The sequence below is a fragment of the Sceloporus occidentalis genome, unplaced genomic scaffold, assembly GCF_023333645.1.
Source record: "Sceloporus occidentalis isolate IW3139 unplaced genomic scaffold, rSceOcc1.0.p SCAF_6, whole genome shotgun sequence".
Taxonomy (NCBI): Eukaryota; Metazoa; Chordata; class Lepidosauria; order Squamata; family Phrynosomatidae; genus Sceloporus; species Sceloporus occidentalis.
The window spans coordinates 61,223,267-61,250,604 of record NW_028316986.1 but is presented as its reverse complement, the minus strand read 5'-3'; the positions used below and the strand labels follow the sequence as shown (position 1 = coordinate 61,250,604).

The following is a 27,338-nucleotide window of genomic DNA, read 5'->3' as shown; positions in this document are numbered from 1 at the left end:
TTCAGTTACCCTGGTAACCAGCAGATGGGGTTCTTTGACAAGGGTCAGTAGGGAGGCTGCCATCGTATACGGGAAGAGCGGCTAAATAACAAAGCTCTCAGTCCTGACAGTTCAGCTCCGGCCAGCCAGGAGTAGTTATCAGATTACTTATATTAAAACCTAATTACAATGTGTGCCAGTAAGTGCAGTGTGACTATTGGATTTGGTGATTTAGCTGCTGCCAGTTGTTGTAATTCAATCTCACTACCATGGCACGTTCAGCTCTGCAGAGTACAGTAGAAATCCATTGCATGCATAATCTTATGGTACTGGAATGACACATAATGTAATAGCTTGGTATCTTCTGGACTTGGTGCATCAGTCCTGGCCTCATTGTATATATTTGTTGCAAATTGGAGAGGGAGGGAAGGGAAGCTGCTTCAGAGATTATGAACTGCCCTCAGCAAGTGGGGTTTGGGGAAATTAATGTTGAGTTCTGCCATATATTATTAATTTTACAAAGGGGAGTTAGTTGTAGAAGAAAATGAATTCAACTCTGGGAGAAGAAGAAGTGAACTTTGTATAACTAAGAATGGTAAAACACTTTTTACAATAAGGCATAGTAGAAGTGAACAACAGCCTAGCCTCTTTTTGTTTACATCCCAGTTATCATCCTGCCCAGCTGTGCAAATAAAGATGGAGAGGCATCTGGTTTCCCCAGCTGTGTCAACTGCCTCTTCAAGGCTAGGAGTTTTACAAGTGCTTGGGTGGGAGAGAAGGGCAAGTTGTTGCATTTGCCATGCAGCTGCTGCTCCCGCAGGTTCATTTGCTGCAGATCTGGGGAAGTGGGGAATTAAGAAGGCCATCAGGCTGCATTGCTATTATGTTTAAAGCTTGCAGTTGTTATTTTTTTCTTGCATATGGATGGATGAGGAGGAGTAAATGTGTGTATTCATGTTTTATGACAATGTGTGCTGTATGCTCAATACAGTGTGGTTAATTTACAAAGAAATCTGTCAACTATTTTTTTAAAAACAATCATAACCGACCCTTGTACTTTTATATATTCGCCCCAAATTGTGTAATCTGAAAATATATTTGGCATGGGGACAGTTGTAAGGCATTGTCCTTTGCATGTGACAACACTTTTTGTAGATTTCTGCCATTATAGGACTCTCATCTACAGACTCACTATTGGCAGAAATTCTAGAGCAATATAGGCGCGATACATACCTCCATTGTGTAGTATGGTGGCGGCGGCAGTAGGGTTAGGGAGCGTGCACCATTCACACTAGGCTAACCCTAGTACATACTGGGAGCGAAAAATGGCGGCACCCTGTCTACATGGGCACCGCCATTTTGATGTGATGGACACCTAGCGTCCGCACATCCCGGCGTGCTTGTGATGCCACAAGTGCACCATTGGCGCATTGCGGCATCACAAGCGTGCTACAAGAAGAACCCGCTTTTTGCGGGTTCTTTTTGTTCTGCGAAGGAGCCGCATGGTTTGGCTGCTGCAGCTCCCTCGCGGAGCAAACCAGGGCGGCGGGGGACCGCCCTTTTTGGGTGGTCTGTATCCCGCCATTGCTAATTTATCCCTCCCTCCTTCCCTCCCTACAACCCTGTTTTCCCCGCATATCACTAGCCAGAGAAACTCTCCTGGATTTTGCAGAGAAAGAATAGTGAACACTTTTTAGGGTGGTGCAAGAGTAGACTGCTGGGTGGAATTTGATAAACAGTGGTGGACCATAGACTCATAGAATGGTGACATTGAATTATACTGCAAGGAACATCTAGTCTAGCAGCAATCCACAGCTAAAGCAGTCTTGAGAAGGGATTAAGTAGTCTCAGATCCAAACACATTGCAGAAATAATCCAGTTTGAGATTGTTTTAACTGTCAGTGCTAGAAATCCTGGAACTGTAGTTTATTGTGGCACCAGAGCTCTCTGACATAGAAGGCTAAATATCTCACAAAATTACTGTTCCCAGAATTCCCTAGCATTGAGCCAGGGCAGTTAAAGCAGTCTCATAGTAGATTATTTCTGCAGTATGGATTGAACCTCAGTTGAAAAACCTTGAGCAAAGGAGAATCCACCACCTTGTACTTAATAATGCATGTTGCAAATTTTGTGAGTCTTTTCATATAAAGCATTTAAATTAAAAGAGAAAAGGTTTGAAAGTGAGACTGTATGTAAAGAGAGAAGAGACACCCAAAGAAAAGTATCTGCTTGTATGCTCACTGAAGTTTTATTTTATATTCTCAGAACAAACCAGAACAGTCTGTTTTGTGTTTTATCCAGGTTACACCAGCTTGACAAGCATTGCCAGACCACTGCCCAACAGTTGGTGGAGCTGCTGAACAAGCAGAATGAACTATACAAGGAGAGGCAGGCACTTAAGGAAGAGGTGGACTTCCTGCAGACTCAGGTACTACTCAAAACAGGATTAAATTAATGGAAACTGGAGAAGAATGTTTGGTTATCAATGATTTAAATGAGATAGCTGATACAATACAGTTTCATATTCTGATGGTTCGTTGGAATCCTATAAACTCATGTTTCTTATCACATTTAAGCATTTATTCATCTGGATTCCCATAAATTCCTTCACACTTTTTGACTTTTTTCAGTTCTCTCCCATATCCTGTTCCCAAAGCCTCCATAAGTAGTTTTTTTGAAGGTCCAGCTCATGTAGCTAACCTAAAATCATGTTCCCTTTATCTTATATAAATAATAGAGCTTGGGATGATTCATGTGTGCCAGATGCAAGCCCTTTATTGTTCATTATAGATCTGGATTTAGTGATGGAATTCAACATAGTTCTGTCAACATGGGCTTCAGTTCAGTCTGGGTGGCAGACAATAATACCAAAACTGAAGGTGATTCCTGATGCTGTTTTGGATTTTGGGTTTTTTCAGATTTTTGAATATTTGCGTATATATAATCAGATATCTTGGAGATAGATCCCAAGTCTCGACATGGAATTCATTTATGTTTTGTATATACCTTATACACACAGCCTGAAGGTAATTTTATACACATTATTTTAAATAATTCTGTGCATGAAACAAAGTTAATGTACACTGAATGATCAGAAAGCAAAGATGTCACTTTCTCAGCAACCCATGTGGACAATTTTGGATCTTGGAGTATTTTGGATTTTGGAATTCTGGATAAAGGAGACTCAACCTGTATTCCAGAGCCCATTTTTATGTGGCATATGTGCTCCATAAGGCACCAAGCTGCTAATTCTGTGACTATCCTCAGAAGGTTGAGAAGAAGAGGTTACTGATCTAGCTGCTGCTTTTGCAGTAGTACATGAAAAGGAGGTGAAGTTCCTGCCAAAATGCTAGACTCAGCTCTAGATTCTGATGGGCTCTGTGCAGGAATAGATATAGCCCCATATCTGTACATCACAGAGACTATGAAGACAAGACAAGATTTAAAGTGACATTTTGATATCCAGTATATATAAACATCCAGTTGATTCTAAGAGATGTTCACAAAATGTGGGCAGAACTACCTCTGAAGCCATTTTTAGGAACAATTACATGTTTAAACTATGTAACCAAACTACATATAGTGTATAGTTTTGTGATACCTTTTCCCTAGACAGATTATTTTTTTAATCTAAAGCAGCTGGCTTTCAGATTATGCAGATGGCTAGAACCAAGAAGACTCTTTATCTTTTTGTCTTGCTATCCAATTGTCTGCTCAAACAAGTTCCTTTTCCCATGTGGAATTCCATGCAGGTAGAAAGGTGGAAGAGGAACAAGAGATGAAAGAGAAGAAGGAGGAAATAATAATAATAATTAATTAATTTTAAAAATCTGCCTTTTCAGTTAGAGAAAGAAAACAATTGGGGACATCTTGCTCCTTCTTAAAGCCACTCATTGTCACTTTTTATTTAGAAAGATATTCCAGGAGATAAGAATTGCAGAATCATTTGGCCCTTGAAATAGATAATAACATGCTTGCTAGATGAACTCAGATATATCCTTCCTTCCTTCCTTCCTTTCTTTCTTTCTTTCTTTCTTTCTTTATTTATTTATTGTGCTTCTGAGATTTAAGAATCATAATGAGAAAGATATTTTTAAATGCATTTTCACTTAGCTACACCATTAAAGTTGGAGGGTGGTGGTGATTAAGACATGTAGCTAGGGTTGCCAACGTGAAAAGTGGAGAGAGGTCTTAGACTTTTAATGGTTATGTAGAAGAGGGAATTTTCACAGGTGTTGCTTGTTAGCTGATTGTTTAACATGCAACATCTGCTGAAATTCCTTCTTCTACACAACTCTTAAAAGTACAGGAGCCCTCTCCACTTTTTACTCTGGCAGCCCTACTTGTAATTAGCTGCTAAATTGAGATATCTATTATTTGGTGCTTTAAAAGTCACTGATATTGCTGTGGCTGTTCTATCATTTGTACAAATTTAAGGTTTAGATTTGCAATTGATCCATAGTGTTAATCCTGTGGGTGAAAGTACCAGTGTACAGTCATCCCTTCTTAACCGCAAGGGTCTGTTCTGGACTCCCTCCCCCCCCCCCCCCCACACACACACACAGAGATAACAAAAAACAGAGGACCTCAAGTCCCATTCTTTCCTATGGCTGTGCAACATGCAGTCGGCTGCTCTTCCAGCCGCATGCACGTACATCCATTTAAAACAACGGGGCTTGCGATCCGCAGAAGTTTAAATCTGTAGCTGGCAAGCCTGCAAATACCCACTGTCCTAAATCACAGGTTATAACATAGCATAAGCCTGCATTTTTTTTTAAGGGTTCAACCCCTGAAAGCACAAAGCCCCAAAAGCCTTTGTGCTGCTAAAAGCCACCATTCGCTTCTCAAGTTACTCACTTTTGTACAAACTATGATGCCATTGGTGAAGAAAGTCCCTTTCTCTCTTTGTTAGGGCGTTATGCCACATGACGACAATACAGCACCCTTATCCTCCGTCCCCAGCCTTGCTAGAGTCTGCCTGTCTGGTTCCTTTTCTTCTGCTCAAACCATGTTTCAGCAACCAGCTAGGACAGTTAAAGTATCTATCCAACGAGATTGATCATGGAAGCTCCACTGAGTGGCTGGTGCAAATGATGTCTGAGAGTGGGGACACCTCCGACAGGCTATCTCCCTTCCCCCACCCCAAATATCTGCTGCCTGAAAATGAGACACATTTTTTCCTCATGATGAGGCTGTTCAGAAGTGTGAGCTGAATGGACTTTGCCCGTGACTTTTGTTTCTCCAAGTTGGGAGAATGAAAGTGGGAGCAAAACCAGGATCCTGTCCAAAGAACTTACTAGAGAAATACCAGCCAGGATCCTAATGATGTCAGAGGGTGGCTGCACTTCCAAACATTTTCAGTCTTCAAACTGTACCAGGGTCAGGACACCTGGGTGTTTTGCCTGAAAAGTTACCCACAAAGTATGGGTATGGTCAAAATTACATGTGATGTTGACTGCATAGAGAGTTGTAGCATTTACAGATGTCTTTGATGTGTTGATTGACCCAGTTTATGGAACATTTCTGGTCAAGAACCACAAATACCTGGGAAACTTGAATGGGTGACAAGGAGACTCTCTGTGTCTTGAACCCCCAGGACAAGGCTGTAACCACAATGTAATCCATTATGATGCAGAAATTGGCTGGGATGATAATAACTGGTACCAGAGTGTGGATTCATACCATGAATGTATGCCAACAGAGCTCCTTTGGAATATGAGGCTGGTTCTTACCTGTTTCCCTGGAAACTAGTCACTCTGAGTCTGTTTTCTAAGAAAAAAAAAGCCCAAAGAAATGTGTTAAAATGGAAATGTAAGATCTGACTAGCTAACTAGCCAAAAAGGGCAGTAAGCCTCCTGCTCCTTGGAACAAAACTTTTGTCCTTCTCTCAGAGGGTCAAGAAAAGCTTGAGAAGAGGGAGAGTAGCAGTAAAGGTCAAGATAGTCTGAGCAGACAAAGGACAGGTTGTTTACCTGTAACTGTGGTTTTTTGAGCGGTCATCTGTACCCTCACGCAATTGGGTTCCACCTGTGAAGGATACTTTCAGACAGTTCTAGAGCTGAGTAGCTTGGTGGGAAGCCCCTTCCCATTCTACCAATCTATTTCCCCCTTAGTTTCAAAGTCTGCCAGGTAGTGGCCAGGGACATGAAGAGGGCAGGTTTGGACAGGTAGGGCAGGTTTGTGTGAAGGCACAGATGACCACTTGAAGAACCAGTTACCTGTAACTGTGGTAGTTACAGGTAAGCAACCTGTCGTTCTTTGTGGTCTCTGTGCCTCACACAATTGGGTGACTGTGAAGCTTACCAAAGGTCAGTGGGTCAGCAAGCAGTGAGAGAGGCAAGGTAGTATGGGTGGCAGTGGCAGCAACAATAGTATGTAAAGGAGAGGAGCAGGAGATGAGTGGGTACCCCCTTCCATAATCAATTCTTTCCTCTCACCACCTCTTCCAGAGCCATGGGGAACAAATGTGCTTGTGTACGGTGCCAAAACAGCACCCCTCTTTCTCCCTCACCCCACTTTTTTTCTCCCCTTCTGCACACTCTTCAGCAGAGCAAGCAGCTTCCAATCTGGCTACATTCAAATAGTGGCACCACCCACGTATTCAACAGGTTGTGGACTAGAATATTGTAGGTTCTGCACTGACAATTTCTGCTTTTTGACAATGTATAAAGACTAGATTCCTGTTCTGATGTATTCTGAAACACCTTTCCCAGAAAAAAGTCAGGACCCCCTAAGGTGCCAACAGGTTTTCTGTGTTCATGGAACCAAACAGGGTCATGAAAATAAATTTTAGATTCTTTGAGAAAATGATCAGCCACTCCAGTACAAGCCAAAGCCTTTGAAATATCATTGTATCGTCATGTCATTAATAACTGATAAATCATTTTGAGAAGAATGTAACCACAGAAAGAAGAAAAGTTAATCTAAGCACATGTGCTTAAAGCCCTACATGGTTTGGGTTCAGGTTACCTACAGGATCATCTATAGAATCACCTTCTGCAATCCCCCTGTATATTCAGGTCTGGGAAATGTTTGCTCCAAGCAGCCAGTACTAGGCTGGCTACAGTTTCCCAGATAACTTTTCCGTCTGCTGCCCCTAAACTGTGGGATGACCTTCCGGAAGTGATACGCCAGTTGAAAACACTGATGGCATTTAAAACAAAATTAAAGACATATCTCTTCTGGCAGGCCTGCCAGTCAATTTTAAATCATGATTTTTAAATGTCTATGACTTCTTTTTAATGTATTTTTATGGATTTATAGTATTGTATTTTAACTGTGTCTTTATGTGTTTTTCATTGTGTTTTGTATTTTAATGTGCTGTACCCTGCCTCAAGAGGTGAAAAAGACATAAAATTTATTATTTATTATTATTATGTAACTATTGCAAGTGACAGAAGTTGTCTTTTGTTTTTATCTTTCAGTTACCCCATGAATCACAGCCATTATGATGAACTGGAGCTTACTTTGAAACTGCATTCATTCAGTGAAAATGCTGACAGGTTACGTTGGTTAGCTTGTTTTAGCTTGTCAACCTAAAATTCTTAAATAATTCAATCGTGGCAACATGTATTCCTAAATTGGAAATAAATGATCTCATATTTAAATTTTTGTGAAGTGGTTAGGCAGTGTCTTCAGACATTCAAGCTCTCTTCTTCTTCAAAGAAGACATTTCTGGTGTAATTTCTGGGAAATTTTTCATACAGTGCGCCCGCGTCATACGCATACGCTGAAAGCTGTGCGGAGGGAAGGGAAGGTGCACCACATAGGGATGAATGGGGCGCGCACCCATGGAGTGTGTGCGCCACCATGAGCACAAGCCCCATTCATTTAAATGGGGCTTGAGCATAGGCGGTATTTGTTTTATGCAGGGGAGTCCGGAACGGATCCCCCACGTAAAGAAAGGGCAAACTGTACTTTCAAATAAATGACGCTATCCACTGCCTCCCCCTTGAATGAGACCTTGAAACATACACACGAAATTCAAATCACCCTCTTCCCATCCCTTTTTTGATACTTTTTGAAGTTACCTTGAACTGAAATAGTGGCTGTTTGTCTTAACTGCTACAATATTATTATCCCCGGCTTTATTTTGGTTACTTCCAACATGTTTTCTTTTTCTTTATAAATGCCAAGAACTTACGATTTCTCTCAACATGTGAGAAAAGGTGTAAATGTAACTTCTGGGGTAAAGAATTTTCCAAAGCTGTAGAACAGCTTCTTCAGTAATGTTCAAAATTGCTGTGTTCTTGATGTTTTGGGAAGAAAATACAAAACTTTCCTATTTTGAAAAGTATAGCTTTGAAGTGAATACTCTGGCCTAGTATGGCAGCAGACTCTATAGTATTTATTGATTATTGCTTGATTGCTCTTTTTAATTTTGGTTGGAGAAGTCTAAAGAGGTACTGTATATACTTGACTGTAAGTTGAGAAATTTTTGCCCCAAAATGGCATCCAAAATCCTGGGTACTTATCCATGGGACAGTAGGTCCTTCGACCAAGCCTCTCCCCAACCAGCTGCCTCTGCCCAGCTGGGCAGGCGCTGGGAAGGGTGACCGATTGCCCCGCAGCCTCTCCCTGACTTGTCTCCCTCCAAAGGGAAAAGCTCAGTGAGGGAGAAAATTGTGCGCCCTGCAGCCTCTCCCTGGCCAGGCTTTCTCCAGAGGAGGAGCCTGGCTCAGGAGACACTGAGGAGGGCGTGCGATTGCCCTTCAGCCTCTCCCTGGCTGGGCTCTTTCTCCAGAGAAGGAGCCTGGCTGAGGAGATGCTGAGGACAGCACGTGATCACCCTGCAGCTTCTCCCTGGCTGGGCTTCTTCCACGGGGAAAAGCCCAGTTAGAGAGAAGTGAGGAGGGTGTGCTATTGCCAGCAGCCTCTCCCCAGTTGGGCTGCCCACTCAAGTCTGACCTCAACGTATCCACAGATCATATAAAAATCCTCATTTGTGGCCCCAAAAGTTGACCTCGACTTATACATGGGGTCGACTTGCACAGGAATACATACAGTAGGCTATAAATATTCAGATAGTTATGTGATAAATTGGTATGTAAGTAAGTAAGGTATGTAATTCTTATTTCTCTATAGGTCTGGTGACAGATTTATATGGATTCTTTCCTTCCTAATTTTAAAAAATCAGATTCATAAAATATAGCCTTTTTACATTTCAGCTATTTTATTTAAGATGCATTTATGAGTTGGTTTATTTAAAAAAAGATTAATTAACAATTGCTGGCACCATGTTTATTATTTGTGGGATCATGAGCTCAACTTACGGCCTTATAACTTTTAGGATTCATGTTTACAGTCACTATGACTGAATGTGATTCCCAAAACCTATTTCTTAAACCACGCAGCTGCAGGAGGACCCGAAGAGCTGCCCATCCAAATGAGCCCCTTGGCCAAGAGAGTGCTGCAATTGTCACTTCTCAGCATTCCAATCTGCAGCACCTTAGAAATGGTTTACTTGGTGCACTGCTTGGCTTAAGAGGTATGTGTTTGAGGGGTGGCATTGGCAGAAGTAACTATGATGATGGAGCAATGTCTTTGTGACTACATTTGATGATGGACAGAGGTTTTTTTTTAAAAATATATAAAATCTGAATTCTCAAAAACAAGATTAAAAATAGTGCACAATAAAAACCAGAAAGCAACATTGCCAACTCTTGGATCTGTTATGATTCTAAGACAGGTAGAATGTAAATTAAAAATGCTAAGCTTATGAGGACATGCTGAAGTTTTCACACAGTAAGTCAATATTCATGGTACATAGTTGTTTGCAGTATGTTTATTTGTTGGACATCATTAAGCACCCACAAATGAGAAAATTTATTTAAAGAATATAAACAAAATAAATAAATAGTCATGGTGACCTTTGAAATGGCTTTATCGATGCTGTAATTTTCCTAAACAGTGTCTGTTTTCAACTAAAACATCACGATACCTTTCCTGTCAAACATACTTAAAAAAATATGTACATCACCCTTATACCTCAGCCACTTTTGGTAGTCCATCAAGGGACAAAGCTAGTAATGATAGTAGAAAAATCAGTTTAAATACAGGTTTAAACAGATAAAACATAAAGGCGGATGACAGGAAGTTTATTCAAAGAGCCAAAAAAACATCTGAATGAGGAACTGTTAAGCTTGCCTCCCTCGTATGTAACTTACCTCTTAGAACTGTGTCCATTACTGGAGATGAAAATATTTACTGAAGTTTGTATGAGGGGGTCCTGAAAAGTTTTCAGCCTGACCCACTTACCAAAATCTTAGCATAATCTTTTCAATATAGCTTGAAAGAATGTTCTTTTGTATTGTAAACTGCCAGTTTGCAGGATCGTTGTTATAACTATGTCTACAAAAACAAAATGTGAACATTCAAGTACTGAATTTCTATGAAGTTCCTGTTCCTGCCAAGGAAAACTCTGAAAACAATCTATAAGTGTATGGTGGAAACACTGAGTGGCAAGTGCCCATCATACTCAACTGTGAAGAAGAGGCGTGCCAACTTTCAGCATGGAGAGTTTGAGGCTGAAGATGCAGCAAAGTCTGGGAGGCCTTCAACAGTATCAACAATTGCTTAGACACTTAAGACATACCAGGAACAGAGTGGACTTATGATTTATAAACCGTTGGCTATGCAGAAGCTGTCAGCCAAGTGGGTGCTGAAATGTTTGAATGATGACCAGAAACAAAATTGAGAGGATACCTCCAAGTTGGTTATATAGCATTTTAAGCGATCTAGTGATAATTGTTTAGAGCGATTTTTCACTGTTGATGAAACATGGCTACATCACTTGGATTAGGAGAAGAAACAATAGTCCTTGCATTGGTGGCACTCATGTTCTCCATGGCCAAAGAAATTAAAGACTCAGAGGTCAATAGGAAAGGTAAAGGCCACAGTTTTGGGAGATAAGGAAGGTATTTTGTTGACTGACTACCTTCAGAAGGGCCAGACAGTTAGTGCAGAATATTACTTTTGCTGTTCTGATTAAAAGAGGCATTGAAAGAAAAGTGGCAAAGGAATTCAAAGAAAGGTGTTCTCTTTTTTCAGGACAATGCACCTGCTCACAGGGCTGGCAAGATGATGGATATTTGAAGACTCTGGGGTTTGAGACCATCCACTCTGTTTACCAGATCTTGTTCCATCTGATGTTTTCCTGCTTCTAGACTTTAGAAAAAGTTTGAAAGGAAGAAAATTTTCAAATGATTCAGGGATGACATATCAAACTTTTTTTTTTTGGGGGGGGGGGGGGAGGGTTTGGTGCCAAGTGTACCAAATCTCCTGGTGAATACTTCATGTCTGTAGGTAATTTCCTTCTTGGTCAGGTTAAGAACTTTTTAGCATCCCCTTGTAAGCAGCTCTGTTACAAGTCAATGTCATCACAAAACAAGCTCCTTTTCTGGATTTTTTCTCCAGTTCTTTTAAGCAAAGCCAGTGCACTGCTCTGCTTGTCTGCTTGGTAGAACATTACCACATCAGCATCCCATGTACCAGAGAGCTTAGGAAATACAGGCCAAAGTCCAATTGCAAGCCCTAACTAGAGCAAATGCATTGAATCAATAGGATTTGCATAAGTGTTAACTTGCCATTAGCTATTGATTCAGTGGATCTGCCCTAGTTGGGACTTGCAGTTGCATTTAGTCCATGGTTCTCCATTCTCCTTATTTGGATGCCCTGGACATTTAGGTGGCATCTTGTTGGTGACATATGCATCTTAACTGCATATGAACTCCACATGTGTACTTTTTCAGACCTTGCAGTACCTCTTTCTGCAAGGCGTCTGCATAACAACAGAGGAATGCTGGGCAGACGTCCATCTCCCCAACCACTATTTGACTGCAGAAGTATGCCCAGTCACATTCCAGCTGTTCTTGAGCATCATGCTGGGAGTGGAGGCTGCTACTTCTTTGTACTGAGCCAAAGAAAAACTGGAACAATTCTAAGTGCAGCCCCACAGCCCATCAGTGGCCAGGAAGATGGAGCTGTGCTAGGCAATCCTCCAGCTGTTGGTTCATGTTGGGGGAGCAACGCTCTGTAAGTCTGCTGGTAGAGACGTGTATTCCACAAGCAAGATGTAGCATCTTCACCCTTCTTTTCAAGGTGTCTGGCATCCACAATATGGACTCAGAGGCTGTAAAGCATTGTACTTGCCTTATATCTGGGCTGGCCATTGCTATGGTAACATTGTAGGTAGCTGGGAAGAGCGAAATAAACAGGCAGACCTCCAACAAGTCCTCCCCTTTGCTGTTGTCTTGATGTGATCAGGAAAGTTTGGAAAAGTGAAGGAGCCAGTCAGCAAGGTTTAGAGGCCTGCGTTGTGTTGGAAGGAGCAGATTATATTATGAGATTTCCAGTACCTTGGGAAATAGTTCAGTCAGCTAATCCCAGCACAGAATCAATTTTCCGAATCACTTTGTGGGTCACACCACATTGCTTTTCTCTCAGCCAAATGTTGGTACTGGTGTGTGGATGATAGGATGTAAGGAGGAAAGTAAGTAAGGAAGGGGAATTTAGTACCCTTAGGCATGACTGTCTTTTGTTCTCCAAATTAAATCCCTGTCCCCCTCTACTTTGAGTGAGGCACACCAGAAAATTTAGAGATGCTGCATCTGTTACCTCACGTCTAATGGTACCTCAGTAAGCAAGAAGCATCAAGAGATATTTCTGTATCAACCACTAGAAGCACATATTATTGGAGCTCCTCCGTCCATACTTTATAATAGCTGTCCTAGGGATGCAGTGTCTCAAATGGTTAAGATGCTGACTCTGTTGATTTCAAGATCGGCAGGTTGGCAGTTCGCAGTCCAGGTGACACATGATGGAGTGAACTTCCATCACTAGTCCCAGCATCTGCCAATCTAGCAATTCGAAAGCATGCAAATGCAAGTAGATAAACAGGTACCACTCTTGTGGGAAGGTATACAGCATTTTGTGCAATCTTGCTGGCCACATGATCACAGAGTAGTCTCTGACAACGCTGGCTCTTAAGCTTAGTAACAGGGATGAGCACCACCATCTATGATCAGACACGACAACCTTGTCAACAGGGAATACCTTTACTTTTTACCTACCCCCCCCCCACACACACGTGTGTACACATGCACACACAGAGAAAACTGCCAAGACTGCTGTCCCCTCATTACTACAGTGTGCATGCATTTTACGCAGGTGCGCCATATGCGGCTTTCAGCACACACAAAGCCACGCCTAAAAGCCCCTTGTGCGCCCCCAGGTGAAGTAATGGGGCATGCATCCATCACCATACCACTGGGCACCACGGGCGTGAGCCCCATTACTTCCAGTGGGGCTCCAACATACGCTGATTTCCCCTTACGTGGAGGGATACAGAATGGATCCCCGTGTAAGGGGAGGGCCCACTGTATATCTTACTTCTCTTGCTAGATCACAGCCAGCTGTGGGAGTGGAGACAGCAAGCAAATGGAAGGTGGAAATGCACCACTACTTTCCTTGTTTTCGCTGGCTTTTCCTTCTTCCCCTTCTCATCCTTAAACAAAGATAGCTGAATTATGATACTTGTGTTTACCATGAAAAATCAAGGCGGCATTGACTGTGGTTCTTGGCCAGTATCAGCTATAAAAACTCTCTCATGGCAAGTAGGAGTTGGAAACAGGCTTCTTAAGCATGTGCCTTTAGTCACTGTTTGACTCAGTAACCTCTTTGTGTTTAGAGGTGACTATACAAATGATGCTTCATAGATAACTGTTGTAGACATAACATTTTCAATTTATTTGTTATTGTTTGTCATCAGGTTGACTTCCGCTTATAGCAACCCTATGAATGAGAGACTTCCAAGAGTCCTGTTGAACAACAGCCCTGCTCAGGTCTTAAAATTGAACTGTTGGCTTTCTTGATTAAATCAATCCACCTGCAATGCAGTCTCCTTCTTCTCCCATTGCCTTCAACTTTACCAAGCATTTTCTATCATCTCATGATATGTTCATAATACATCAGCCTCAGTTTAATCACCTTTTCTTCCAATGAGAGTTCTAGTTTAATTTGTTCTAAGACCCTTTTCTTTGTCCTTTTTCATGGTATCTGTAGAACTGTCCTCCAACACCACATTTCAAATGAGTTTATTTTCTTGCTGTCAGCTTTCTTCACCATCCAGCTTTCACAACCCTACACAGAAACCAGAAAAACTATGGCCTGCATTGTTTTGACATTGGTATTTAATGATATGTCTTTATGCTTGCGAATCTTATCTGGTTCCTTCATAGCTGCCCTTCCAAGTCTTCTTCTGATTTCATGACTGCAGTCTCTGTTTTGATTAATGACTGTGAAAAGTTGCAGGAACTCTTTAACTATTTCAAACTCTTTGTTATCCATTTTAAAGTTACTTGAATAATCTGGGTCATTATTTTTGTCTTCTTAATATTCAGCTGTAACCCTGCTTTTGTACCTTAATTTTCATCAGTAGCCATTCCAAGTCCTCTATTTTCTGCAGGTGATCTGGTATCATATGCATATATTAAATTGTTGATGTTCCTTCCCCCAAATTAACATTACTCATAGTTAAAATTTCAGAAGCAGCCCTCAGACCAATGTGCTATTGGTCCTACATCTTCTCATTCTCCTTACTTTTGTTGCTTGCATGCTCCTGCTTGCTTGAATTCCCCCATTCCTTTCTCTTTTCAGGATTCTGTCTAGTTCTCATTAAACCTGTACTGATTTAATCTCTCACTGATAAAGAAATAGGTTTTGAAACCAGCTGTCATCCCTGATTTCAAACTCTATTCAAAAGCAACCAAGAGTTTTGTCATGAGGTGTAATAAGGCATACACTTTTATGGACCTAAAACACCATGGAACCTTAGGTCATACATAATATATTAGTGTGTATCGGCTCCCAAGACAACGGTTACTACTACTACTACTACTACTCCATTTGCTTCAGTGGACCAACATAGCTGCCTTTTTGCAATCAAAAGCTAGCTAGGGTGTTTGATGTGGATATGTCAACCTGAGAGATTACCCAAAGGGGAGAGGGAGGAACATGTGTAAGCTTAAGGGAGAGGAAGCGTGAGGTACAAACCCAATTTTTAAAGTATGATTAAGGGATGGGAAAGTATTTTGACTGTTCCAAATCTGAGAGGCAACTAAAAGATTGGCTCCTGGCTAAGAGGAAAGTGGCTGCTGTTTCCACATCCCACCATGTACCTAACAGTTTTGGAAAAAATGTACAAATTGATAACTGCTTGATCAATGTCTCCAACAGTACATGTTCTTATATTACTAATAAGGATTAGGACTACTGTGTGTTCTGTATGAAAACCCTTAGTCTTCAATGCTCCCAGGATGGTTTGGTAAATAGTAAGTACTAATAACAGTCGCTTCGAATACTGATTACCAAGGCAAATAATTTCATTCCACCCTTATAAATATGTAATAAATATTTATTAAATACAGGTTTAAAATGTTTCTTAATGTTATCCACCCTGAGTTTTCAGCAGTAGGGTGGGTTTAAAAAACAACCCAAATAAATAAAGGTGTACATGCTTGACAGAAATAAACAGAAGAGGTGCAACACTATGTCATTTTATTTTTTTAAAAAAATGGATAAAGCAAACAGCTATGCAAACATTTATCTGGAGTAATAACTGAAAAGACTGAATTTAATTTATGCTTTTTAAGGGGAATAGCTATCCACTATTATTGAATCCAGTCATCAAAATGCCTTCCTAATCTTTATCAGTACAGACTTAGCTGAGAAGAATATTAATCATATGGAGCTAAGGCACAATCCAGAAAAAGTGTGAGGTGTTTAGTCCCATGGATTTCAACAGGTAGTTAAGAACATGCGTAACTGCCTAACCAACAGTAATATATTCCTAGTTCTCATCAATTAATTTTCTGATATCTTGACATTATCTCAACACAAATGGCAGATGTAGATGCTTCTGCAAAAACCTCCAAGCTGTCACTTTTCCCTCTGTTTGCCAAGTCCACAGCCTTTGATTACTGCCTTTCCTGTGGCCCTTTCAAGCATTCTGCTGTTAAATTTTCAGTGTTTCTTTACCCACATTGTTAAAGTTCTTTCTTTCCTGGTTATCCACACTGAAGTTTTGTTTACTCATGCTGCAGTTACTGGCTGAAAAACATGGGTCAAGCGGTATAGCAGTGCCATCAGATTAATCTCGAATTGCCTTATCACCTGGTCTCTGTTGATGTAAGACAAGTCCCACATACAGCTGAGACCAATAAAGTAGTAAAATCAAGTGATGCACATGAATGTGTGTATCAGCCACAAGATCTCTATCCATGTTTTAGTTACTTCTCCCTTTGGCTTTACATACTCTTCCTTACTTGCCTTCTTTTTTCTCTAGTTTGTCTTAGCTATGACCAAGAATAGACAAAACTAGTCACTAGAAACACATTTGACCACTTTTCTGATTCTTTCATTACCAATTATCTTCAATAATATTTTCTCTTCCTATTTGGTATGCCAGCTGGTTTACTGTTTCAGAACAGAATTTTACAATTTATTTCAGATGTGGAGGCATCTTGGAAATTATGCATTCCATTATGGTGGACAATACACTGACAGCCTTTGATTTTGTGCTGAAATAATAAAAACCTCAAAACACTTAGGGCCAGCTTATCTTCACAGCCCCTTGCTTACATTTAGACTTTTCTGGGAATTAAAGATGTGTTGGAACCATATCTTTTCATATTGAGCAAGTGAGCATGGGAAGACAAGGCCTTTTTTGTAACATTGCTATCAACCTGGAGTGCTTTCCCGATTGAAATGTTTCACACTCCCTCTGTTTTTCTTTTGCCAGATGCTAAAGATATTACTAGTTTGATGGACTTTTGGGCCTAAATGCAATTGTTCATCACAGCTAGAGGAGCAGACTGAATCAATGGAACATACATAAATGTTTGCTTACCAATTTTCCATTGATTCAGTGGGTTTATTCTAACTGGGACTAAAAATAATATTTAGGCCTTAATTTGTAACACCTTAGTGTCAATTTGAACATGTATCATATTTTAGCCTATTATGCTTTTTGTTTAGTCGTATCATCTTCATTGTATCTCTGAAGAAAATGGTTGCTATATTGCTCTGTTTCATTACGTGATCTCATGATTATGATGCTCTGGGTACTTTTAGTTTCAAACTGGGATTTAGATATATTATTAATTCCATGACACAACTGGTTTAAGAAATGAAGCTAGGTAGTTCTATGTTTGGTCAGGGCCTAGTTATGACAACTCCTGGGAGCCCACTGTAGAATTCCTTTGGGGGGGGGGGGGGGAGAATATAATGATTAAAAAGTAAAATGTATATACAGGTTGAGTTTCCCTTATCTGAAATGCTTGGGACCAGAACTGTTTTGAATTCCAGAATTGATTGACTGATTTTGGAATAATTGTATTTGCATACGAGTACACAATGAGATCTTCCAGATGGGACTCAAGTGTAAACCAATATATTCATAATATAAATTTACTTATACACATAGCCTGAAGGTAATTTTATACACCATTTTTAATAATGCTGTGCATGAAACAAAGTTTGTTTACATGGAACCGTCAGAAAGCAAAGGTGTCACTATCTCAGCCACTCATAAGAAAGCTTGTTTTTTGAAATATTTTATAATTCTGGATAATGGAGACTTAACCAGTTGTAGCATTACTTTGTTGTTGAAAAATCAATTTATGAATGTTAAAATATTTATATATTCTGTGGTGAGACATTAATTTTTCTCTTTCCCTTTTAGGTGTGCTAACTGATGTCACAGCCTCCTGAAACTGGAAGCAAACATGCCAAAGACACCAAGATGCCTTCAACTGCTTTTGGAATCCATTCTGGGAGAATGACCAAAAGAGAAAAAGAGAGAGAGAAAAGAAAACACTGGACATTATGCATTCTGTGTCAAAGTCAAAATAACAGAGATTTGTGCTGGCCATCAAACAGTGCACAAAGAATTTTTAAAATATTAATCTACTACTGACATTTTGGGCAGTAGAACATTTATAAAGGCTTCAGTGAAACCTGGAGGTGAATGCGGGATAGTTTAAGAATAACTGATGTCAACAACCCATTGTGAAATTACAGACTGATATCCATGTAAGATTAAGTTACTTCTGTTGCTATTTCTCCTTATCTTTCAATTTTTTTAATTTGAGGTTGTAGTGATCAGTGTTGTCAGAAGGATCGGACAGCATGTGGTTCAACAATGTGGCACTTTTATTTCCATTCTAATTTTGTCAGCATGATAGAAGTATAATGGAAAATATTTGGTTGTGCTTTATATCTCCCAGACAATCGAAGCAGCTATAAAGATGTAGTATCACTCAGCTGTGCACTGAGGTAGCTTTTACTAAGTATGTAACATCATGAAAGTGTGCTTTGTTTTAAATTCCACATTGGTTACTTCTATTTTAAGGGGTGGGTGGGTTGAGGCTTCGGATTGTATATTTTAACCTTGTAAACTGCCCCAATTGCATTTTGTAGAGAGGCAGGATGATGATGATGATGATGATGATGATGAATAATAATAATAATAATAATAATAATAATAATAATATTCAAATGAAAGAACTGACAAAAATGTACAATGCTCAGATCATGCAACTACTGGAGAGCAAAAGGGAAGGCCCAAATAATGTTTTAATTTTACTTTTGATGCTTTAAGTTTATAGTCAGATTTCATATTGGGGAGGCTCTTGGGGAGGGGGGGGTTCCCCTCTCTAAAACAGAGACTCTATTGTCTCAAATTGTTTACCTGCTTCATTGTATTAAAATAATTTTGTAAAAACACTTTTTTTTGGGGGGGGGGGTTTATAATGGTTTTCTGGTGTCCACAAACTGATTCTTCAATTCCAAAAACCATGAGAATGACACCACATATATTCCCATATTTGATATTGTAAAATAGCTTTTGCATTTTCCAAGATGGTCCTATATCTGAAACAAAATGTTTAACAATTATCTAGTCCTGCAGAAGCAGACAACAATGTTCTTATCAGTAAGTTCAGCTTGTACGTCACATATTCTTGTTCTGTATTTTTTAATGTTATTCACATTATCCCTTTATTATTCTTCTCTTATGTTCCCATCCAAAAGCTTTCTTGCTCACCTAGAATCTTTCATCTCTAACTTGCTGCACCCTCGCACCTCATGAATGCCTTCCTAAAATAAACACGCTACACTGGCAATTTCTTTTTACCACTTTCAAAAATGTGTCTGCTTCTTTAAACCATCTTCTACTTGGTCCTCCCAGTTTTACCTTCCTAGTTAGCAAGACTGTCTGCAAAGCTTAGAGTAATATCTGGATCTTGTTGTTGTGTGGCTTTCCTTCTTATTCCATTTCTTCATTGTTTTTTTAAGACTGCGACTCCTCTGGATAGTGAATATTTTACACATAGCACTTCATAAACATTTCTAGTTATGGACTCTTCAACCCTACCTGAAAGAAGAAATCATCATACAGGACAGCAGCAAACAGCAATTTTCCAAAAAAGTATATTTAGATTTGAAATCAGCTTGACAATGCAGATGTCATCATCTGTCAATTATCACATGTATGATGAGAGAATGCACACACATTGTCAAAATAAAATTAAGAATCGCTTTTATGTGGACTGCGTATTACAATTAATTGTTTTCTAAACTGTTGCACAACATTTATATCTGCTGTAATTTGAAATTACAAAGATATTGCTTTTTTTACCCTTTTCATGGGATAGTTGCTTTTATCCGAAAAAAATAATAAATAATCTAAAAAATATATACACATTTGCACCTTGAAACAAAAGCAACAATAAACACGTAAGTAGCAGATTGACATAGTGCTTTATTTAAGCTGTCTGTACGAAGGAAAATAATGTGCATCCCTATCATATATGTGTAAAAATACAAAGGATGTACAGTGTACAAAAACGGCTGTAGTTATTTCACATCCTTGCGGGTCATATACTTAGGAAATACAGTTTTAAATATGACCAACAGTAATATGTTTTCTTGGATTTGTAGTCATGTCTGCTTAATGGCCTTAACCATATGACTAGATCTGTCATGGGTCTAATGAAAGAACTAGTAAGGTCAAGAAATTTCACAAACTCTAAAGCTACAGGGAGGTAATTCAATTACCAATTTAGAGTTTTTATTTAAATAAATACTTTACATTTCATGCTTGCCTGTAATGCACTACCAGGAGCAAGATAAGGAAATTCTACTGTAGACAGTACAAACAGTAGCAGCAGTGTGTACATTGAGGTGTAATATAGAGACCCTGCAGTTAGTAAGGAAAACCTTACGTGTGTACTCTAGAAGAAGCACATGGCCTGTGCAAGAACTGCCAGCTTCAAGAAGCAAACAAAGAAAGTTGGAAAATATATAAAACAATACTGCAATCAATGCTTTGTAGTAAGCAGAATTGTGTTGGAAGAATCATTAGGGTTGAAAGCAAAAGCTGTGTGCAAAACTGCCGAAATATAAACAGGAATGACCTTTTTTCCTCAAGACGGCTGCAGTACAAGAGGGCACACATTATGTCCTGGAAGACAGTACAAGCTGGAGTCAACAAGTCTGAAATGTACAATGTTATTAAAATCCCCTGTCATGGTCTAGACAAACTCAGAGGAAGCTGAATATCAAGAATATCTCATAGCAACAGCTTTATGTCTACCTTTTTACAATATGGGAGTCATGATCTGGTAATACCTAATCCCAAATTCTGAAGGGTCCATTTCTTGTATGGACATAAACTCAAGTGTAGTATTACTTTGTCAGCAAAGCAACTAAAGTTCTATGGATGACAATACAGAAATAAATGCAGCTGACATAAATGAACAAGCCAACTTTTTCTATTCGTAGAGCAAGTATCACCACTCACACAAAGTTGCATCCAATAGCTCAAATCCCACAGATCACCAACAAGCACCCACTAGTATGATGAGATTTCCCTCTTTTCCTCAATATAGCCTTCCTATTCCCCTGCAAAACCTTCTCCAGAGGGTTTTCCAGACCTACAGCACAGGTTATGGGGATGCACAATGCAAAGCCCTTCTATTCTAATGACAGAAGCAGTTCTGCAAATGGAATGATCCCTTTGGATCCACTGCAATGTTAGGAATGCAGACACATTTGATCAACATGCTATGTCCTTGGGAAAATCTTGGGGCTAAGACACGGGGCCCTTCAGTTGTTCTCTCATGTTAATGTTACAACTCAGTATCCGTAACACAGACCAATGGGGTTAATTTTAAACAAATGTTGATTGTTAAGCATTTTCCAATTATTTTTAATTGCCTCTAAGGTCACAGAAATATTCTGCACATGACAGAGGTTTTTACTTGAACTGTTAAAACATCTGGGAACATATAGTTCTGTGGGAAAATCTGTCACAGAAGTAGAGGAACTTTGATTAGGAAAAACACACAATTCATAATTTCTTTGATACTGGGGGGAGGGAGGTGTTGTTCCTATGCGCAGGCACAAGCACACATCCACAAAGGTCCTATATCCCACACTCCACATGCTGAATATTATGAGAATGTATTATGAACTGGGTCAAGTGAGGTATTTAAAATATCTTTGCCTTAAGAACATGTTACAAAGCAAATCAAGAACAAAGATAACAGAGACTACTACAGAAAATCCTGCAGAAACTCTAGCCTCCAATTTGTGCGCAGAGCACATCATGATGTGGCTCTCCATGAGATTTTGGGAATATAAGATTTTTCTATGTTGACATGTGAAAGTGCAGTATGTTGGAACAGATAAAAAGAGGAGCATGTGCTTTTTATATGGACCTATGAGACTATTTGGGCAGGTTACAGACCGCCCATTTGGGGCGGGCTGTACCTGCCCCTTTCCCCGGTATCGGGGCCTCAGCTGCCAGAACGGCAGCCGCTGAGGCCCCGATCCGCCACTTTTCAGGCTGCGGGGAAGAGGCAAAAGGCCGCTTCCTCGCAGCCTGAAAAGGGGTGTCCTTGGGGCTTCAAGCCCCAAGGACACCCCGCGGCGGTGGGGAGAAGGAGAAAGGGGCCGCTTGGCCCCTTTCTCCCTTGCTTCGCTGGGTGCAGCCGTCTGAAGGCTGCGCCCAGCGAGGCAAAGCGGTGCCGCAAACCAGGAAGGAGCTCCGAAACGGAGTTCCTTCCTGCTCCGTGCAAAGGGTGCACTAAGCGCCCTGGCGCGGACTGACGACATCACGTCCACGCTGCCCCGTATAGAGGTGGCGTGGTCGTGATGTTGTCATGGCGGCCCCCACGTGGAAGGGGAGCCGCCATTTTGTACGGACTCAGTCTGTACTAGGGTTAGGGGGTTGCGTACTTTAATGGCGGTGTGTAACCCGCCTTAGTATTGTTATCACAGATATGCACAATGGAGGGCGAAGCACTTGGCAAAGTAAGAAACTATGACTGCCTGGCAAGATTCATCCAAAACTTCATTTTGAGGTTACAGGGAAAATACTGGACCTATGACGCTGGTTATGTTGCATTTATAATGGATAGAAAAGAATTAATTAGAAACACATGGAGAGCCTACAATGGCATTGAGTCTGTTCAGTATGAAATTATTTGATTTCATGGAAAACAGATCTTATTTTATAATAAAAAGTGACCATCTCACAGGGGTTAGCAAATAACATGCTTCCCACTGTTTAACTGAATTTCATCATTCCACTAAAGAGGCTTAAAAATTATTTTGCACTGCATCAGTGCTACAGAGACAGTTACTAACTTACGGATTTTTTCACAACACAGAGACATTTTAGGGCTTCTTGTAAGATTCTCTCAAATTTTGCTGGAAACTTGCTTTTGTGTCAGAGGTGGGCTGAATTTCTGCACATCCCTCAAACCACTCACCAACAGTCAAGGCTCTATGCCCTTTCAGGAGATGTAATCTGAGGGTTGGGAATTTATGTTTCTTTGTACTGGAAGGCATCTCATTTTGCATCTGAGAACAATATCCTTCGTCTGAGCATGCAAGGAACTGCTTGACATGATTTAGGATATCATAAATGCACTAGACCCCATTTATCATTTGAAGACTAAGATTATTATACTTGCCAGCCAAGTACCTGATTAGAAAGGAGAGGAGCATTCTCCCCGCTAACTGCAGGAAAAAAAGTACCAAGTTTGGATCAGTAAGAGAGGGCACACATGATTCATCTCTACACATAATTCCTTGTACAGCAAAATGTGTGAGTGTGTAAGCCTTCTGTGTCAGCAGTCCCTAGGCAAAATGGGCTATAGTGCTTATCAGTTATTTTAATTTTTTTAAACAGCAATATATATTTATTATGAATTTATTTATTTTAAATCCTATCTTTCTCCAGGTTTGTGATGCAATGTGCTTTCCAACATAATTACAATAGTTCCAATAACAATAGTTGCTCCAGAATTGTTACTTTCAGTAACAAAACATTTGCAGAGGAAAGATATTTCCTATAGTAATTAATGACCCAGTTCTTAGCACATCATCATAATGCCTCATGTTCCAAAGATGTAGGCTTGAGACGATATACGGCAAACTTTCCACCCAGCCACAACTTAGAAAACAAAACCACCTAAGTTCTGTTTTATAGATTTCTCTGTAGTGAAGCCACCTTTGCTTTTCCACCTGCCCTCAAAATTAGGAGTTACTACTATGTTATGTTCCCAGATAAATGTGTTAGCAATTCTGATATCAATAGGTTATAACAACAATCGCCAACAGGTTTGGTTACAATATGCAAATTCTAACATGATCATTATGACAATAATATTAATAATTTAGAATATAAAAATGGGACTCTATTGAATGTCCACCCCAAAGATTGATCTTTTGGGTGGTTTTCATATACTTCACTTTCAGCTTCTATAAATAGTATTCTAGCACTGCATAGAACAGCTTAATATTTTGATTATATGTAAAATGTTTTCTAAAGTTTAGAAGTGAGCTAAAACAGCACTGTTATAAATTGCAGACTAAGCAAATGAAGAAATGTTTTAAGTCACAGAAAGGCCTACTTGCTCCAGCCCAGCAAGGCTAACCCATGTGAAGATTTCATGCTTATGTATGAGGGTGTCACACAGAGGAAAAACTTGTCATTGAACAATTGGGTAGTGCATGTGGTTCTAGCTTTGCTTGGCATGGATCTAACAAGCAGCTAGATGGTGCTAACTCTGACAGTGCTGGTCATCTATTTGGAGTTTGATGCTATTGAGTTCTTATATTGCCCTACCCACACTAGTAATGAGGAGCGTTCACAATTGACTACACTGCCCATCTGGCCAGCAGAGAGATTTTTGCTGGGACCATTTTGAATATTAAGCATCATGTGATCACATCTGGTATACCAGGACACTAGTATTTGTAGCCACTGATTCACTCTGATGGCTCCCTACTACTTCAGTGTCACCATTTCTAACAGTAAGTGCAGCTTTAGTTTTATTCTGTATTCCTTCCACTCAAGTGATGCACACTATTAATGGCCTGCTATGGTACAACTATATGACCAAATCTAATCTACTTTGCTTGCGTAAAGTGTGGGTTTGTTTTAGCTGCCTTAATGAAATGCCCACATGCCTCTTGATAACCCCAGCATGCTCCACTGCCTGCAGTGATTTTCATTCTAGGGTACATTTTTCGAGGTTGAGACATCTGCAGGTAAATATTATTTTCTTTTCAAAATTCATGTATACAGCAATCAAAACACTCAGCTAAATCACAGTTTGTTACAGAGCTGAAAAGCCAACGTGCTTCAACAATAATCCTATGGAGTAGCATTCTGTGATGTCATTACCCCTGACAAGCATTGCTATTACATATACTGGCTCATTTTGAAAATCCCAACTCCCAGCACCAAAGGCTGCATTATAAATTGCCTTCCTTCACTTTATTTAAAAAAAATCAGAAAATAGGACTCAGTGAAACCCTGGTCAATAAATATTCTGAGAAAGATAATTCTGTTCACTAACAATAACATGTCAGTTGTGGCCAGGGCTCAAACATCACTTGGAAATGACTATTCCCATCAAACTATTCTAATGTTTGAAAAACTGTAGTAAAGTGTTCTTCCTGTCAATACTGTGAACTTAGGACTTTTCAGTGATATTTTCCTACGTTAACTTTGATGAAAGAGTGCACAAATCCTCTGGATATATATGGCTTTGGGATTTTCTCTGGACCATAAGGAAATGTTTTGCCTGCTAATGCCTAACACAAAGCGCATGGTACACTTTCAGTCTTGTTAACATTTTCACATGGGAGAAAAAGTGCATTATTTTGTTCAGCTTGTACAGTCCTTCCATAAAATAAATGATAAGCCTCTTCTAGGATGTAGCAGCATTTGCAAACATGACACATACAATCGTTGTCACTAAAAAATAAATACTACTAAACTGTAACAAAAATATTCAGTTAAAACACCTGAAGAAAAAAAAGCTAATTCACAAACTGAAAATATAAACATGTAAGGCAAACTCCTGTTTACCTTAGTGTACAAATTTTGGTGAAAAGCAATTTTGTTATATGCCTGACTACATTCTTCATCCTCCAGAGGTGATGGATATCAACAAAGAAAAAGAAAAGCATGAGCAAGATGCAAATCATAAAACCTTTAAACAACTTCAATTGCTGCTTTTATGCCTTAATTTCTTGCATTTAAAAGGTCCCATTCTCCATAATTGCACATGTATCTGGAAGTCTAGGTGGAAGGCTAGGTGATCCCAACCTTTTTGCGTCTTGTGTAGTATCCAACAGTAATTAAAAAATTATATATATATATATTTATATATATATATATTTATATATATATTAACAATTATTAGTCCTTCTGATTTTTTCATCCAGATGTTAATGACAAGTCTGATTCAAGTGATGATATGCCTACCAAAAGCTTTGCATATGTACGCCACCACCTTCTCGTTTCCAGGTTCTGTTCAGCCCAAACTGATGTGAGAAAACATCATAAATGGCCATTTTTTTAAAAACTAGAATTTTGATTTGTCTTCTGAAAGAAGTGATGAATACAACTCAGTCCAACATGTCCATTAGCTTCAGCTCTGAGAAGACAAGAGAATGATAGCCAGCTGTGCACATAATGCACCATTGGAAATTTGTCATCTAACATCACAATATTTTTGGATTGCTTCTTACCGTTACTTTCATGCTGAGACACTGGGCAGCAGTAACAGCAGAGGACCTTAGACCAATATAAAAAGTCATGCAGATAAATCAAAAAGGCTGATTGGTCAGGAAAGAAACTGGTTCAATTTGGAATGATCTCTGAAAGTGCTCTGCTATTCTAAACAATAGCAAGTACTGGTGATGATGTTCAGGAATCATTTTTAGTGATAAATCTAATAGGACCGTGAAGTAACAGAACAAAACAATGAGCTATTCCCGTCCACTTGCAGAATAGGAAAACTGAGGGAAATGTGGTCGTCTTTCATTGTCCATGCAGTCCATGCCATCTTCATCATCTGTAAAGTAAAGTTTAAAGGTATCCTAAGAAAAATGTTTTTTCATGTTTTATACTGTCATTTTACTGCTTAACATTTATTGAGATCTGCACATATATATTTAGTGTTGCCATATATAGATTTTTTTAAAAAAACTTTCCATGAGAAGCAAGGCTGGCCCCTTCTTTGCTGGCCTTTTGTTGGCAGGTAAAAATGGCTCTGTTCAGGCAGGCTTTTAATGTTTAGTTATGGGATGGGTTTTGTGCTTTTGAGGTTTTAATATTTGTAATTTTACAATGCTTTTAGCTGATGTTTTAAATTTTTGATTGGAACATGTTTTTAAAATTGTTATTGTGAGCTGTCTTGGGTCCCTTTGGGGAGAAAAGCAGGATAGAAATTAAATAAATAAATAAAATTATTTTGTTGTTTAATATGGAGGTTTGCATAAACATTTAGTATTTCCACACACACTTTTAAAAAGGAAGAAAAAGACTACTGCTTCAATGGAGCTGTACATACAAAACAAGATCTTACTATTCTTTACAGCACTTAATGTAGTTACCAGTTAGTATTAAAATGCGGTGGCTCAAGTGGTTGCTGACTCTATAGATTGCAAGATCAGCAGGATGGCAGTTCAAGGCCCGGGCCCATCATTTATCCCAGCTTCTGCCAACCTAGCAGTTCGAAAGCATGCAAATGCAAGTAGATAAATAGGTACCACTCCATTGAGAAGGGAAACAGTATTCTGTACAATCATGCTGGCCACATGATCACAGAGTAGTCTCTGACAAAACTGCTCTTCCGCTTAGTAATGGAGATGCGCACTGCCCCCTATGGTTGGACATGACTTGACAACGTTATCAATGGGGAATACATTTACCCTTTACTTTATCTGCAAAATATCTTGATGACCATCAGTGATTAGTAGGAGCCAGTATGCAT

General features: G+C 39.6%; 2 protein-coding genes across 5 annotated transcripts in view; one reads left to right on the top strand and one right to left on the bottom strand.

Annotated features, from left to right (window-relative positions):
* Positions 1-18,485, top strand: part of SDCCAG8 (SHH signaling and ciliogenesis regulator SDCCAG8) — a 181,120-nt gene extending 162,635 nt beyond the window's left edge. For 2 of the 3 annotated variants that reach the window (XM_089529829.1, XM_089529827.1), the window contains 3 exons: positions 2,281-2,407; positions 7,404-7,481; positions 17,720-18,485. In XM_089529829.1, the coding sequence (XP_089385955.1) occupies positions 2,281-2,407; positions 7,404-7,430 (154 nt within the window). In that variant the 3' untranslated portion in view covers positions 7,431-7,481; positions 17,720-18,485. Of the gene's footprint in view, positions 1-2,280; positions 2,408-7,403; positions 7,482-13,747; positions 13,821-17,719 lie in introns of all 3 variants that reach the window. The other variant, XM_089529828.1, reaches the window with a different exon arrangement.
* Positions 18,383-27,338, bottom strand: part of AKT3 (AKT serine/threonine kinase 3) — a 189,151-nt gene continuing 180,195 nt past the window's right edge. For both annotated transcript variants that reach the window (XM_089529831.1, XM_089529830.1), the window contains one exon: positions 18,383-26,417. In XM_089529831.1, the coding sequence (XP_089385957.1) occupies positions 26,332-26,417 (86 nt within the window). In that variant the 3' untranslated portion in view covers positions 18,383-26,331. The remainder of the gene's footprint in view (positions 26,418-27,338) is intronic.